Raw genomic sequence first — 15,424 nt, 5'->3', positions numbered from 1 at the left:
TGTTGGAAGAGGTCAAAGTACCGCATGGTATTGCTGTTCAAGAATGATGGCCAGTGGTCCGAGCCCAAACTACATGCAACAATACCAGGCAGTGCCAGCACTTCTACCATACTTCACAGTTGTGAGGACATTCTGTGGTAAATAACATTTTCTTGGTACCTGCAACATCTAAACAAAGGCATCAGATCAAAAATGTCAAGGACCAATTATGGGGATGATTACATTTCTTTATCCCTAATACTTGGTGATTACGAACACCAATTATTAGGGATCAGAAGCCTATGGAACATAAACTAATCTGTAATCAAGTCACGACAGATTACAAGACATACTTATATTAACAGTAGAAGAAGGGGGTTGAATAACACTAGTTCCATTGATGTGTGGTTTTACTGTTGAAAATGCAGGTCAGCTTGCTGAAAAAAAACTGAATGGGTATTTTGTATATACATTCACAAATGAGGAATTCTTTAGGAAAGGGTTACAGACTGTTAGCTTAACTTTTGTTCCAGAGAAAATAATAGTCACTAGTTAAAGAAGTAATTTAGGATCTTCGCAGGAATGCAGTCACGGCATGGATTTGTTGAGAGGTCATCTTGTCTACCCAATCTAACTAGATACTGTAGTACAGTAAAAAAGGAACTGGATGTGGGAGAAAACAGTGGTTATTAATAGCACTGCTCTTCATGCACTAGGGTTATTAGTGAATTTCCCCCACCCCCTTGGTTCAGTGCTGGGCCCAGTGTTGTTTTCTGTATATATATTAATAATATTGATGTCTAAGTTTTTTGATAATACAAAGGTTGGAAGGGTGGTTAATGACAGTAACCAAGATAACCTAGTACCAACAAGATCTGGAAAAATTAGGCAGATTATGTAATGCTGAGAAATGGCAGTTCAAGTTTAACATCGACAAATGCAGGGTACTTCATATGATTAGCAGTAATCCTAGATTAACTTATCAACTGTGTGGTATTACACTCAGCATAGTGAAAATGAAGAGAGCTAGGTGTAATTGTGCAGTCAGATATGAAGTTCTCTGAGCAGTGTAGGCAGAGTGCCAGGGTTGCTCATTTGTTAGCAGTATTCAGGGTAATGGTAATGAAAATGACCTGGGGATAATTGTGCTGTCAGAAATGTGGGTCTGAGCAATGTAAACACTCAGGACAGCTCAATGATATACAGGAACTTTGCTAGTAGGGATAAGGAGGTGATTATCCAGCTATACAAGGCAATGGTTAAGCCAAATCATGACCACTGCATATTGGTCTTATTGTCTCACCAAGAAAGGCTTCAGTCCTTAAATTGCAGCATGTGGAGACTAGGTACCTGTAAATTGAGTTGGTTGAGGTGTTTAATTAAGGCTTTGAATAGAAGGATAGATGGCATAGGTTAGCCTTCAACCAGCAGGTGGTTGATCATTGGAACGTACTTTCATCTGTTGTGGAAGTGGGTAGTAGTTTGAATAAATCAAGGAAGAACTAGAAAAATTATTTGAGGTGATGAATAGGTGATGTGAAAAAAAACTTTTTGTTGTAAAAAATGTGTCACTCTCAATACCATTTTTCATTGTAGTGAGGAGTTGGCTGAAGGATTACTACCTGTAAGAAATGAAAAACTGATATTAGAACTGTTATCAAACAGTTTGTGAAAAAGAACTGGATGATGATATAAACAAAAAGACTTCTTGAACACAGTAGGTGACTGCTCCATCACTTGATATAATTCAAAGGTGACACCATGAGTTTTAACTGGTGGGGAATCATGTGAAGATGAATAAGGCAGATGAGCTCCAAAACCTCCCACTACAGAAAATATAAAGAAAGTCCGTGACAGTCTTACAGGACCATCGTGTCACCATTCAATGTGGTGACAAATTGCTAATATTCGTGGTTGTCATATCATGCAGTATACACTATACTGACTGATATCTAGTCATGAAAAAATAAGAAACTTCATACTTTTTTAATCATTTTCATTTCTAAATCAGTTTTGTTTCGTTTTCTAGCCCTGCCACCACTTCCACTTTTCTTTGGTCACTTTCCCTTCATCATTAAGTACACGGGAATAAAAAGAAACCACAGATTTCCGATCCAAAACAGTAGTTTCAGACAAAAGCAGGTGATCCGCACTACAGGATGCAAAATACGTTTCCATGATTTTTTTAAAATTTGCACCAGCTGGCAAAAATATATGTAAATTGGGGAGTGGTTGTATATGAAAACACGAGAGGTATTAGAACATATTACTAAGTACTGTGCATGAGCTGAAGATAAATAAAATAAAAGGAGATACTTGTTGCCATCAAACTTGGACATCTGTAGATTTGTAATTTTCAGAAAATGCATATGACGGAAGGTTGCTTCTGGAAACTGAAGTTGAATGAATAAATGAGGAAGAAGAAAAAGCGGTTTTGTGAGTTTGAAGTTTGAGAGTAAAAGGATGTTGCCTGGTTGGGGCAGGAGCGGGAATTATAGAAACAAATTCAGAACAGTGCCCAGTGAAGTACAGGGTTGTTAAAATTAAAGTATCCCTACTAGAGGGCTATGGAGTGAGTTCTAAGGTTCATACTGAAGAGAAATTTGGACAACTGGTACAACAAAGAATGCACTTGCCATTTATTGGGGGGGGGGAAATTTGTCACTATATGGCGCTGTGGTAATACAAATCATTTGAACAGCGCTACAGTTGTTCAATGTGTCCTCCATTTTGGTCAACAACAGTTTCCATTCAAAGAACAGCATTTTCTACAGCAGAATGTAACATGTCAACTGGAATAGCCAGCACGTGACGTCTAATGCTGTCCTTCAGATCTGCCAAAGTTTGACCTCCTTCTCGAGACACCTGGTTCTTCAAAAACCCCACAACCAGAAGTCGCATTGGGGTGAGATCCCTGTGATTGGGGTGGCGCACCATCTTGCATGAATATGGTATCCTGAAGGCACCCATGTTGTTGCAGCTCTGGTATTGCAAAATTTGCCATTTCATAATATCGCTGTCCAGTGATGGAACAGGTGTGGGGTCCAGTCGGTGTTACCTGTTCAAAAAAAATATGTTCCAATCATGAATGCGGCCATAAATCCACACCACACTGTTACTTTTGGAGAATTCAATGGGACATCATGGATAACTCGAGGGATTTCTGTTGCCCAAATACGACAGTTGTGTGCATTCACTTGTCCATTTAAGCAGAAGTGGGCTTCACTCCAAAGAAAGGAACTTGAACTTCACTCCAAAGGATGTTCATGGCCAAGTGATATCCACTGTCATTTGCATCGCCTTGCTGTAGCATGTTCATCTGGTAAGGATAGCACCGCAGCACATGACGCATTACTAGCCTTACAGTGGAATATGGCATGTCCACTTCACGAGATACAGCTAGCACACTTGCGCTACCACGTGGATTTTTGACTTGATAAATCCACAAAAGCTGTAGCCACATCTTCAACACGAGATGTCCATCTTAGAACACTAAGATGTCCTGCTGCTTCAAATTTTGCAATTATTTTGCAGACAGGACAAACAGTCAGGTCCATGCCTTATGCACTTCTGATGCTGGAATTTCTCTTCAGTACGAGCCTTAGAACTCGCCCCAGTGCCCTCTACATAGGGATACTTTAATTTTAACAACCCCTGTATATAGAAAAGGCATGTAACAGAAATAGTTTTTTTTTTATATACCAAACATGAGAGGTATTAGAACCTATAGTACTTAGTACTGTGCTTCGGTTGGAGGTTGAGAATACAAAAGAAAATATTTGTTGACATTGGACTTGAACTTCTGTAGACTGTAATTTTCAGGAATTATGTATGAAGTAAGGTTCCAGAAAACGGCAGTTGGATGAATAAACGAGGAAGATGAAAAGCTGGTTCTGTGAGTTTGAAGTTGGACAGTAAATGGATGTTGGTTGGTGGCGGCACGTGTTCGGACTGTTTTGAAAGAGAGAGCGGGAATTATAGGAGACAATTCAGAAGAACAGTGCCCATGGAAGTATCTGTAGAAGAGGCATGCAGCAGAAACAGTACGTCTATGAGACAGCGAGTGGAGAGAGAGAGACTGTTAGAGATGAATCATTAATGAACCTAACTGTCCTCTTCTGAATGGAATCTAGAAGCCTAAGAGAGGTTTTGGGGGCACCACCCCAGATGTGGGAACAATATTCCATGGTAGGGCGGATTTGTGATTTGTACAGAGTGAACAGCTGTTTGGAAGAAAAGTAATGCCGAGAGCAAAAGAGAAAACCAAGTTTTTTAGATGCAGAGGAAGCAATATTTGTAATGTGCTTATGCCGAGAGAAATTAGAAGTCAGGGTAATTCCCAAAAGAGATATATTGTTTTGCCTTGAAATCGGAGTGTCACCAAAGATAAGCATAGGAGCAGGGGGAATCCTTTTTGCAAGACTGGGTTTTAGAAGGATTGAAATCAACTAAGTTGTCTTTGCCCCACTGGAAAATTACCTGGAGATCGGCATTAAGTGGAGGGACTCTGTTAGAGATGACTTTAATTATTTACCTAACTGCCATCTTTTGAATGAAATCTAGAACGTTGTGAAAGGTTTTGTGGGCATTGTCCAAGATGTTGGAACAGTATTCCATGGTAGTGTGAATTTGTGATTTGTACAGAGTGAACAGCTATTTAGAAGAAAAGTAGGAGTGAAAGAGAAACTTTTTTTTTTTTTAGATGCAAGAGGAAGGAAGGAATATTTGCAATGTGCTTCTGCCAAGAGAGATTAGAAGTCAGGGTAATCCCTAATAGAGATATGATCTTGTCTAGAAATTGTAGTATCATCAAAGATAAGCATAGGATCAGCAGAATCTCTTTTTTTTTTTTAAATATAAGACAAGACTGAGTTTTAGAAGAATTGCAATTGAGTTATCTTTGCCCCACTGCAGATCATCATTTAAGGATTTTTGTAGTGGATATTTGAGAAGTTCAAGCTGTTTTGTGCAGGGCAAGTTTTCCATTTAGCAATCATCTATCACCAGTGATCTATGGTCTAGCAGTTTTGCTGCAGTTTTTTTTGTTAACAACACATCACAAAATCTCCCTTGGAAGTTGCTGGCTCAGTTTTAAATTATATAAATGAGTCATAATATTTTTTATTGATCTGCATACTTCTAACATAAAGCAGATGCTTTTGTACCCATTTCTGACCTGTAAATGGCATAATAGTTCATTTTTCAATATCTCTTGACATATATATATAAATAAATACATTACATAAATGAGACCTTACATAAGTTCAATTTTTCCTACATTCTATTAATATTTTAGAAATACACAAGGAATTAAGTTTTATTCAGTCAGTAGGATTTATTCTTTACTAATTCTCCTTATGTGAATAAATTACGAAATTGATACCTTAAAACCAGATTACATAATTTAAAATAATTTAAAACTCATGTGTTGCTCACTATTGACACACGGGCAGTCCAATATTCCAGGAACACAATGGAGAACCCCAGAAATATCAAAATCCCCATGCAACCTTTAGTGAAGGAAGACATTTTGTCATAAATACGAATTTGAAATATGAAAGAAATTATTAAAATGAGATAAAAGTATGATAAAACAAAGAATTTAAAATTCACTAAAAATTATGCACAGTGCAATATATATATATCCGATAATTCAAAATAAAATAAAACATAAGCCAGTCTGCTCTAGAGTGCTGTCTGTTCTATAATTTATTTCTCGCTGCATAAGGACCACCACCATGCAAATCCTCTGCATTTGTGGATTGATCGGAGGAGGAATGGATGGTTTGGTTCTTCGATCTTTTTGCCTTTGCAACGATTTGTTTAGCAATTGAAATGCAGCAATTCCATAACCATTATTGGCCTCATGGTCCTCTGTTGATATGGAGCATAATGGTCAGTCTATTATATTTTGTTTTCTCTTGGTAGTTCTTTTAACCCCTTTTTGGTGATTTTATATCTGTTTTATTAATTGGATTTAAAGTGCTAAATTATATAGGGGACTTTTGGCTACTGTTTATTTCTTATTACCTTTACTTCCCCCTCCCTGTTGGTTTATTTTATTTTACATTATTTTTATGTTGATTTTTGCTCTACAGTTTTTGCCCTACTACTGGCTTATGTTTTATTTTGAATTATCGGATATATCTGGGCATCATGTGGAGGATGTGCATTTTTCTGCCTCTGATGATAGCTTAATATTTATTATTTTTTTTTTTTTCTTATTTTATGTTATTACATCTTAACTTTTAAGCCATTATTTAAATATATATATATATATATATGTATATATTGCACTGTCTCCAATAAGTTTTTGTTATAAAATATGTAAACATTGTAATTAAATTTAAATGTTGAATACAGAAAGTTACTGCTTATTTAATTTGAATGTATTTGACTTTCAGACCATTTCTACAGACTCAGGTTATGCATGTTTTGGTCCACTGCATGATGATGGTTGTAGCATTTGTTACATCTTTTATCCAGATTTCATCAACTTTTCTGCAGGAACTCTTAATACCTATGCAAATACTAGTTCATCTACATATCTTGCAGTTGTAGAAGAAAGCATGAAGGAATTACATGACCTAATTGTTAAATGGAAAACAAACTGAATACTTTGTCAAATCTTTAATTTTAAAAGAGCATAAATATATAGTAAGTTATTTTATAAACAGTTTAAATAAAGGTTTTAAATTACTGTGGCTTTTATTTTATTTAAAAAAAAAAAAAAAGAAAACCAGCAGTATGTGTGTTTAATGAAAATCGCAAACACAAAACATAATAGATCTTATATTACTTAATAATTTGCACGATTTAAAGGCTGAGAACACAGATGATAGATACTTTTAGATTGTAATAATCAGGAAATATTTGTGAAGGAAGATTGTTCCAGAGAATAGAAGGGATAAATCAGTAAGAGAAAATTGGGAGGTGTGAATTTTTGCCTGGTACTAAGGAGACTGAGTATATGGCATGTGTTTGACACAAATCAGTTAATTAAAACAGTTCGAATATTTTCGGAAATGAGGTAAACAGTTAAAAATACAAAACCTAAATGTCTGTACGGTTCTTGCTTTGAGATATAGGTTTCATATTTATACACCAAAATTTTATAAATTTTTTTTTTTTTGACATGCGTGGTCTAATCATCCTTAAATGAAAGAACATTACAATTATTTTCTTGCTAACTGAACAAGTATATTCATTGTTGAAATGATTGATTGTAAACACATCTAACTTATTGGTTGTATAAAACTGGTAGCATAAACAAATTTTTCTTAACAGTCATAAATAGAAGTGCAAGAAATTTGCAGTTGCTCTCGAGGCAGTGGTAGATGGGTTGAAAACTGCTGGTTGTGGGGGGAGGGTGCACAGACATACATTAAGAGCAGCCAGGATAGTGGTGAACGGGATTCTTGGCTGCTGCTATTAGAATGTGGAGCAACCTCAGAAGGCAAGGTGTTGGAATTTCGAGACAGACATGTTTCGCCCCTCGTGGGCTTGCTTCAGTTATAGCAAATTAAGAGAATAACGTTTATAATGTTTATGAGACGTGCTTATTATGGAAAGCATTACCAAGAAAAACCCTAGCCACTAAAAGGAAAATGCCTACACCAGGTTTTGAGGTGAGAAAAGAGCAAGTTACAATTGCTATGTATGCAAATGCCACTGGGATGCTCTGATTATCCGTGCTCATTATCGGTAAGTCGATAAAACCAAGAGCATTTAAAAATATTTCTAATTTTCCTGTTTTGTATAAAAATGACTGGATGGGTGTTTCTTCCATCCAGTTATTGTTTTCTGAGATTGGCTTATATTTTTTTATTTATTTATTTAATCTTACCAGAAAAATTTTCCGGTTTGATTATCCAGAAGAGGTCTAACATCAATTATTCCGTATAACTGATGCTCCGCTCTATTTGAGCTGAATGGTACATGGAAGGATTTGAATTTATTTTCAGATTTTTAAAAAAGGATGTCAGACTGTGCTAGATGAAGGTTAAAAATTGTTATAGAGAACTATCTTGACATGAATGGTATACTAAATGTGGCTCAGTGTGCTTTTGTTGAAGGGAAATCTTGCCGTAGTAAACTAGCAAATTACTATGACATGGTTATGATAAAGTTGCTGGATGTGAGCAAGAACTCTGACAGCTACATCTTAGTATGGCTTTTGATTTGAAGAAGAACTCTATTGTATACAAAATGCACATGCTGTACACAATACCCTTCATGGCTAATTCAATGTAATAAAGGATGAGATAGGAGAAAACAATATTATTACTAATTATACAAGTGTAAGATTAAACATTGGAAAACAAATGAAAAATTTACATATGAACATATATACACAATAGCATGCTATCATGCTAAATTATTCTCCAGGGAGCAGTCCTTTTACAGTGCTGGAATCATCTGAGCAGATGCAGAAGGTTGGAAGAATGTAGTGATGGACAGATCCTTGGGAACAGATGCTAATGTCCTGTGATGTCCTCAGAAGGAAGTCGATGGAGTAAGTTCTGTCTGCATTTTTTCTCCAATGCGAACTTGTACAGATCGCCATCCAAGGAGTGTATATACTGCAGCATTTGCCCCGGTAAGAACTGATCAGATAACTTTAACCAGTTTGGGGTGGCCTGAAGGACTGGATTGGCCCCAAGGCTTGGGACTGCGATCCTCCAATCGCAGTTAGCCCAGAAGTCTGGGTCCGAAATAATGCCAACCATTTTTACAGCAAAGACGCGTCTTCTCTCATGGATAATGGCAGGAAGACATCTGATGTTTAGAACTGCTGCCATCTGGGTAGTCCTTGGTGCAGGAGGAAGCTGAAATTTCCATATGACCCACTTCAATAGCCAAAATTCTCCTGCAAAAATCCGTCACAGATGAGTTGTGGCAGTTGAGGTCCAGACTTCTGAGCCATAAAGTATGACGAATAGACACGTCTTAATATACCTGCATCCAACAGTCTGGTCTTGGACATCCACCGGAGTCGACAGAAATTTTTTTGCAGGTGGTCTATGTGTGGTAGAAAAGGGAGCTTCTAGTCAAAAATAACGCTCAGATCGGTGTGTTGCTGACCAGCAGAAATCGCAGATCCTCTTATATTGGCTTGCACCGTTGTTGGTTTCTGTTTGACCGAGAAAGTCAACTGTTTCGACTTCTCAGAATTGATGTGAAGGCCGAAACTGGAGAGAAAGGCCTCGAGGTTCTGGATTGTTTGTACGATTAAGGCATTTGTGTAGTCAGCAGTGTCTCCGGCGTTGATAGCAGCGAACAGCTTTATATCATCAGCGAAGGTTATAATAATATCAGTTTGGCCAGTCACAAAAGGCAGAAGAACAGCTGAGAATAAGATTCCGGACAGTACCCCGCCTTGTGGGACTGCAGCTGTAATAGTTTTGGTGTAGCGCCTATTGGCATCGCAAACAATAATGGTCCTGTTCTCAAGCATTGTCTGAATGAACCAGAGCACGTCTCCCCCAATGAGGTAATACTCACCCAGTAGCCTTGCCAATGCGTGAACGGATACGGAATCAAATGCTGCCTGGACGTCGATATAAATAACGGTGATTTCCGAACCATGCTCAAATGCCTCGAGGATCTTGGTAGTGGTGGTGACTAGATTTGTAGCAGTGGATCTGCAGTGGCTGATGTGGCATTATTTGGGTGCTTAACGTTTTCAGAAGAGATTTCTTGAATAGCTTTAATAGGCTTGATGCAGAAGAAATAGGATGGAAGTGACAGGGCTGAGAAGCAGAGCGTGTTTTTGGCAGTGGTCTTACTAGATAGACATGCCAATGCCAGATAGACATTTGGTTCCTTCAACAGAGGTATAAGGTAGAGCAGGTTGGGATAACAAATCCATGAGTGGATTAGGTAGCTGTTTGAAGGTCAGAAAACAGTAGATGGTCATAAATGGGTATTATTTAGAGTGGACTGTAGTAGCAAATGGTATCCCTCAGAGATCATCTCTCTTGTTTCTTTATAAATGAATTTTATAAATGATGAGGGAATACAGGAGAAGCTCACGAAGTTTGCTAACAACTTAAACCTATACGCATGATCATTTAACCTCTGTTTTGTTTAATTATAAAAATTTTGAAAATAGCTATTGTGATTTCTCAAATCCAAGTAAAATATATCAAACAAAAGCAAACGAGAGAAATCAATTATTTTCGTAAATTTCAAGGTACTGAAACTCAGACATCCATTGGTGTCTGGCATATGTGACAGGAGTGTGTATTAGCTGTTTTGCTGTGTTAACTGCATTGTAATTGCTTATCTACATAAAACAGTTATACAGTTAGATGTAAACTATACTGGCTTGGCCATACAGAGTATAAATGGAAATTTATATTTTTACAGCCGCCATAATACTGAATATTTTCTGATATTTTAATGGAATTATTCATAAATTGACATATTGTTGCCAGTCTTAATCTTGAGATAAAATTTAAGTATACAAAAACTAATAATAATTGGACACACCAACCACCCAATTTTTTTTTTTTTTTTTTTTTTGTTGTCTGTGGCCTTCCTTTTTGTTGTCATCGGCTTCTGTGGCCATAATGCACCTCCCAAGGTTTTGCATTTTCAACTCTGATCCAAGCCCGAGGTGGGATTCAAACCCGCAACCTTCAGGTTGCCAGGCAGGCACTATACCCACCCGACTAAAGCAACCAATCCATAAACTTGGTACCAGTACCTGTCTTGAGGGGATTCCATAAAAAGGAGAAATTTTTTTTTAATTATTAAAACGTTTTCTCCTTTTCGTGGGATTGGTTCCTTTTGGTACCAAATGCATGGGGTGGTTGGTTGTGTCCTTGTTAAGGGTTCTGATGTGAATCGGTCTGATTGTGATGTTCTTGACTTTGACTGTTGTCTTCTATTTTCCCATGGTTACTTCTAGGAATTTGTCAGTACATGTATAGGGGTGACTTAGTTGACCTTCTGCCTCTGAAGACAGATGATTAGCCAGTACTATGCTGAGTTTCTGGTGTAATTGACCTTACCCTTTATGTAGCTGAGTATGAGACTGGGATGGTGCCAGTGTGCTTATTATTTCGGTGAGCTGCTCCACTATGCCTACAGGTGCAGCTGAACGTCTACCAGTAATTAGCATTAGTAGAGGCATATGATGCAAGAAAGCAAAAAACTTTCCATTTCACCCATTCAATCACTCCAAAAGTTTGTCCAGTTCCTGCTGTAATTTATTTAAGCTCTCAACTTCCACAACAACAACAACAGATGAAAGTTTGTTTGAGCAATAAACCATCAGCTGGCTAAAAATTTCCGCACATCTATTTTGCAACTGCCTTCCTTAATTTAAATTTAGCATTAGTAGAACTAACAATGCAAGAAAGCAGCTTATACAGCATCAGCCAAAAAAAAAAAAAAAAAGACCCCATTTCATCCATCCATTAACTCTAAATGATTGTTTAGTTCTGCCTTGAATTTATTTCCTCAATTTAAATTTATGTCCCCTCAGGTAATTAATCTGTGCAAGAGGAACAATCCCATCAGCATTGAGCTTGGTCAAATCATTCAAAGCCTTATAAATCTCAATCAGATGGCCTTGCAGGTGCCTTTCTTTGTAAGGGCAACCCATTGTTCCATTCACCAATTTTGTTGCCCTACTCTGTACTCATTCCAGCAGCTCTACATCCTAAAATGCAGCCTCCAGACCTGTATATAGTAATCAAGGTGTGGACTGACCATTGTCTTATACAAGGGAACAATCACCTTATCCCTGCTAGAAAATTTCCTGAACATCATTGACAAGACACCATGAGTTACTCTTGCAGACTGTCGGAATTGCTCAGAAAACTTCATATCTGACTGCACAATAATCCCAAAGTCTTTTTAAATATGTATCAGCCTGAGTGTAGTGCTACAGTCGATACTTTTCCCTTGGGTTACTGCTACTTATTTGCAAGGCCTTACATTTGTCAATGTTAAACTTCGGTTGCCACCTCTCAGCCCATCTGCTCAACTTTTCTGGATCCTGTTGAAGTAGTGTACTGGCATTTGTGTCATTAACTAGTAGCAGCTTGTGACTGCTGTATGGGTGTGCTGCTTCTTAAAGTTACATTAAATTGACTTTGTTATAAGACATGCAACATAGATAGTAATGTGATACTGTCCAGCATACAGTTCTGCCTACGGGTAAACTTCATAGTTGAAAAGGATTTCGTGTTTTATTCGTTTATTATTGAAACGTTTATTGGAAATAGTTGTTTTGCCATGAACCAAATGCCTTAGGCTATGATTGGGCCTGGATGCTCCTTGCCTCTATTTAATACTTGCATTAAATAAAGCAGTTTTTTTTTTTAAATTCCGTTGACTGTATTTAGATTTAAAAAGCTGGAGGTCCTGTGGTTCCACAGTGCCTTCCAACGAACTTCCCCTGTCATTAACAACGCTGCCAACATTCGTATCGTCTGCAGACTTGTACAGTAAGTCCCATATACCTTCATCCATATCATTAATAAATACAGAAAACAGCAATGGACCCAACACAGAACCCTGAGGGACTCCATTAATAACATTAGTTCATTAAGAGCAGTGTCCATTCATTACAACTCTGTTTTTTTCTAATCAACCAACCCTTTTTCCGTACCAGCAATTTGTCTCTTACTGCTCTAATTTGTAGAGCAGTCTTTTATTTGCAAGTGTCAAAAGCTTTCCTGAAATACAAATATATGATATGAAAATTATTTTTTGCATCCAGGTCCTTTCTGACCCCATCATAGTATCCAATCAAATTGGTCAGACGAGACCTCCCCTTAACAAACCCATGCTGTGCCTCAACTATAACTGCAGTCTTGTCTAGATGATCCTGCAATACTTCTTTAACCAGTGACTCCGTTATTCCCCTCGGAACCGAAGTTAAATAACAGTTCTGTAATTACTCGTGTCACTCTTTTATCGCCTTTTGTGAATTGGGGATACATTCACAGATCTGTAAACCAGAGGAACCTTCCCTAAATCCAAGGATGCTCTCATAATTATGGATAAGGGTTTGCTTACTTCCTTTGCTGCCTATTTTACTAGAACTGGATAGATCTAGATCCTATCAATAGCATAGTCCGGGTAGGATCAGTAGGTACATCATATTCCCTGATACCAAAAATAACAAGCAGGTCAGCATTAGTCAATTGGCACCTTTCTTGTGAATGTACCTGCTGACAAAAAATCCTGGCTACACTACTGGATCCCATCCACCCCATGATGCTTTTTTATGTTAAACTTTAACAAGTTCTTCTCCACTTGGCTCTCAGTTATTACAAAATAATTTAGCTCCCTGTTAGAATTTGATAAACTTCTGAGCTCTATTACTCTACAGAATTCCTCATGTGTGAACGTAGATGCAAAATCTTATTCAGTTTGTCAGCTACTTGAGCAGAATCATCAACAGTCGAGCCATTTGTATGTTGTGGGCCAATATGATTCATCTGTTTTCTTCTAGAGTTTCTCTAGAAGGAAAGGGATGAATCAAATCTAAACTCCTTATCTCTTCTATCTTTTGCTATAGTCTTCTTTCCCGTGCTGGTAGTGCCTTACCTTTACGTTTTGTGTTCTGTTGTCTCTAGTTTCTCTTGCGTTCATTCTGGTGACTGCACAGTCAATAGCTGTGTCACATAGTCTATTGTCACTTCGTTGTTGTTAAGATATCCTGTGGCAAGTTACAGACCACATACTTTTGGGCCTGCTTCGGTATGATTCGATTCTTTGTGTGGTCTCTTCCCTCGAATTCTGCTGGGTTCCTTCCATTGTTCTATTCTGGATATCGCGTTCACCTGTCTTTCCACTTCTGTTGTTCCAGGTTATAGTTCTTGTACTTGTTCTTCTTCCACATGTTCTGTTTGTTGTGTCTGCATTCATTGTTCTTTGTAGTTGGTTGCTCATATCCTGCTTGATATTTTCCAAGTTTACAGGTGCTTCGTGACAATGGTGCATCTCTGCTTATCACTGTTTAGTGACCTAAAGAGTCGGGAAAAGTTCCAACCACTAGGTGTGTGATTTTTGTCCTGTACATTGTCATGTCTGTCCAGGGGTGGCTTGTCCATAGGCACTGCTGTACCCCCAGCTATTTAAATCTAGATATACAGTGAACAGAGTTATATGAAATTTTGTTAAGAACAATGCAACCTAATGAATATTTTTATTAACAGGACCTGCATATAGCATGCGCATCCTCTATTTCCAGTAATCAATTCAATAATAAACTAATAAAATCACGAAATCGTTTCCAACTTTTAAGTTTAATTAACCGTAGGCCTCACTGTGCACCAGGCAGTGACACATTTTTGCATTCCAGTGAATATTTGGTAGTTTGTTGCCATTGGCAACTTGCCAGTATACATTTTTTATAGGTGAAACCAATCAAAGTCACTGTAAAGCACGCAGTGCAGATTTCATCGTTGACCATGATGGGTGTGTAGCCACAATGTCGGTGTCTTTTTGTTATTCTCCCGAATTCCCATTAAGTAACTAAATAATTGATGATATATTAAGGATTCCTTATGTGCTGTGATGTAACAACTAGATCATAAGTATAGCATAGCTTAATTTTTAGCACTCACCTCATAGCAATCCGCTTGGTTTGATGAAACTTAAAACAGCTACATACTAGTTTTAAAACTTCTAAATTCCGATTAGTAGCTATTCGTAACTTAGTGTAATTATGAATTTTAAAAAAATTTAAAATTATGAGCTTTAAAATATGTTAAAATTTGCCTAAGAAAATAAAGTGCACATTCCATTCTAGTAAATAAAACATTATTTCTACGACAAACGATTTTGTGAAATTTGAATCGGTCCTGGCTTCTATGCTTCCCCGTGAATCGCGTGACAGTGAATAAACTTCAGAAATTAAATTTTTCACAATTATCTTTTCACAGTGCGATGTACTGTGCGTTGTTCTCTTCACCAACATTCCAATTACTGGCGAGTTGAGCCACAGTCGCCCATCTGTTGCCACATACCATCTGGGAGATCCTTTGCTCACCTTGAGCATCGATGAGCTGTGGTCGTCCAACACCTCGCCGGCGATTTGTGGGTTTCCCCTCCTCAGAACACTTTCGATAGGTACTAACCACGGCTGACTGTGAGCATCCCACCAGCTGTGCCTTTTCGGATATGCTCTGACCAGTCTGCGCGGTAGCACAGTGGTGGTGCCACCGTCCTCCCCACACCGGGTGGAAAAGCCCAGGTTCGAATCCCGTCGATGACGCAAGGAACTTTAGTGGTCTTTTTTCACTGCGTGGCTGAGTTAGTTGGTCTCAGGCGTAGATGGCAAGGTTTTCCTCCCCAGAAACTAGGGGTTTTCGTCCAGCAAACAGACCAGAGAACACACGCAATTTACAGACAAATAAATATATGGGTAGACGTAATCATTTACGGGGCACCCTAATATCATATTTTGGATATGATAAAT

At 37.9% G+C, this 15,424-nt stretch overlaps 1 protein-coding gene across 1 annotated transcript in view; it reads left to right on the top strand.

Moving 5' to 3' along the window:
• Positions 1-6,593, top strand: part of LOC150087739 (carnitine O-acetyltransferase-like) — a 93,640-nt gene extending 87,047 nt beyond the window's left edge. Inside the window, exon 14 of the mRNA XM_090369862.1 lies at positions 6,384-6,593. Within this exon, the coding sequence (XP_090225988.1) occupies positions 6,384-6,593 (210 nt within the window). The remainder of the gene's footprint in view (positions 1-6,383) is intronic.
• Positions 6,594-15,424: the final 8,831 nt, after the last annotated feature.

Source organism: Mastigoproctus giganteus, chromosome 3 (genome assembly GCF_048544385.1).
Source record: "Mastigoproctus giganteus isolate SK-2022 chromosome 3, ASM4854438v1, whole genome shotgun sequence".
Taxonomy (NCBI): domain Eukaryota; kingdom Metazoa; phylum Arthropoda; class Arachnida; order Uropygi; family Thelyphonidae; genus Mastigoproctus; species Mastigoproctus giganteus.
This window is presented reverse-complemented; position numbering and strand designations above follow the sequence as displayed.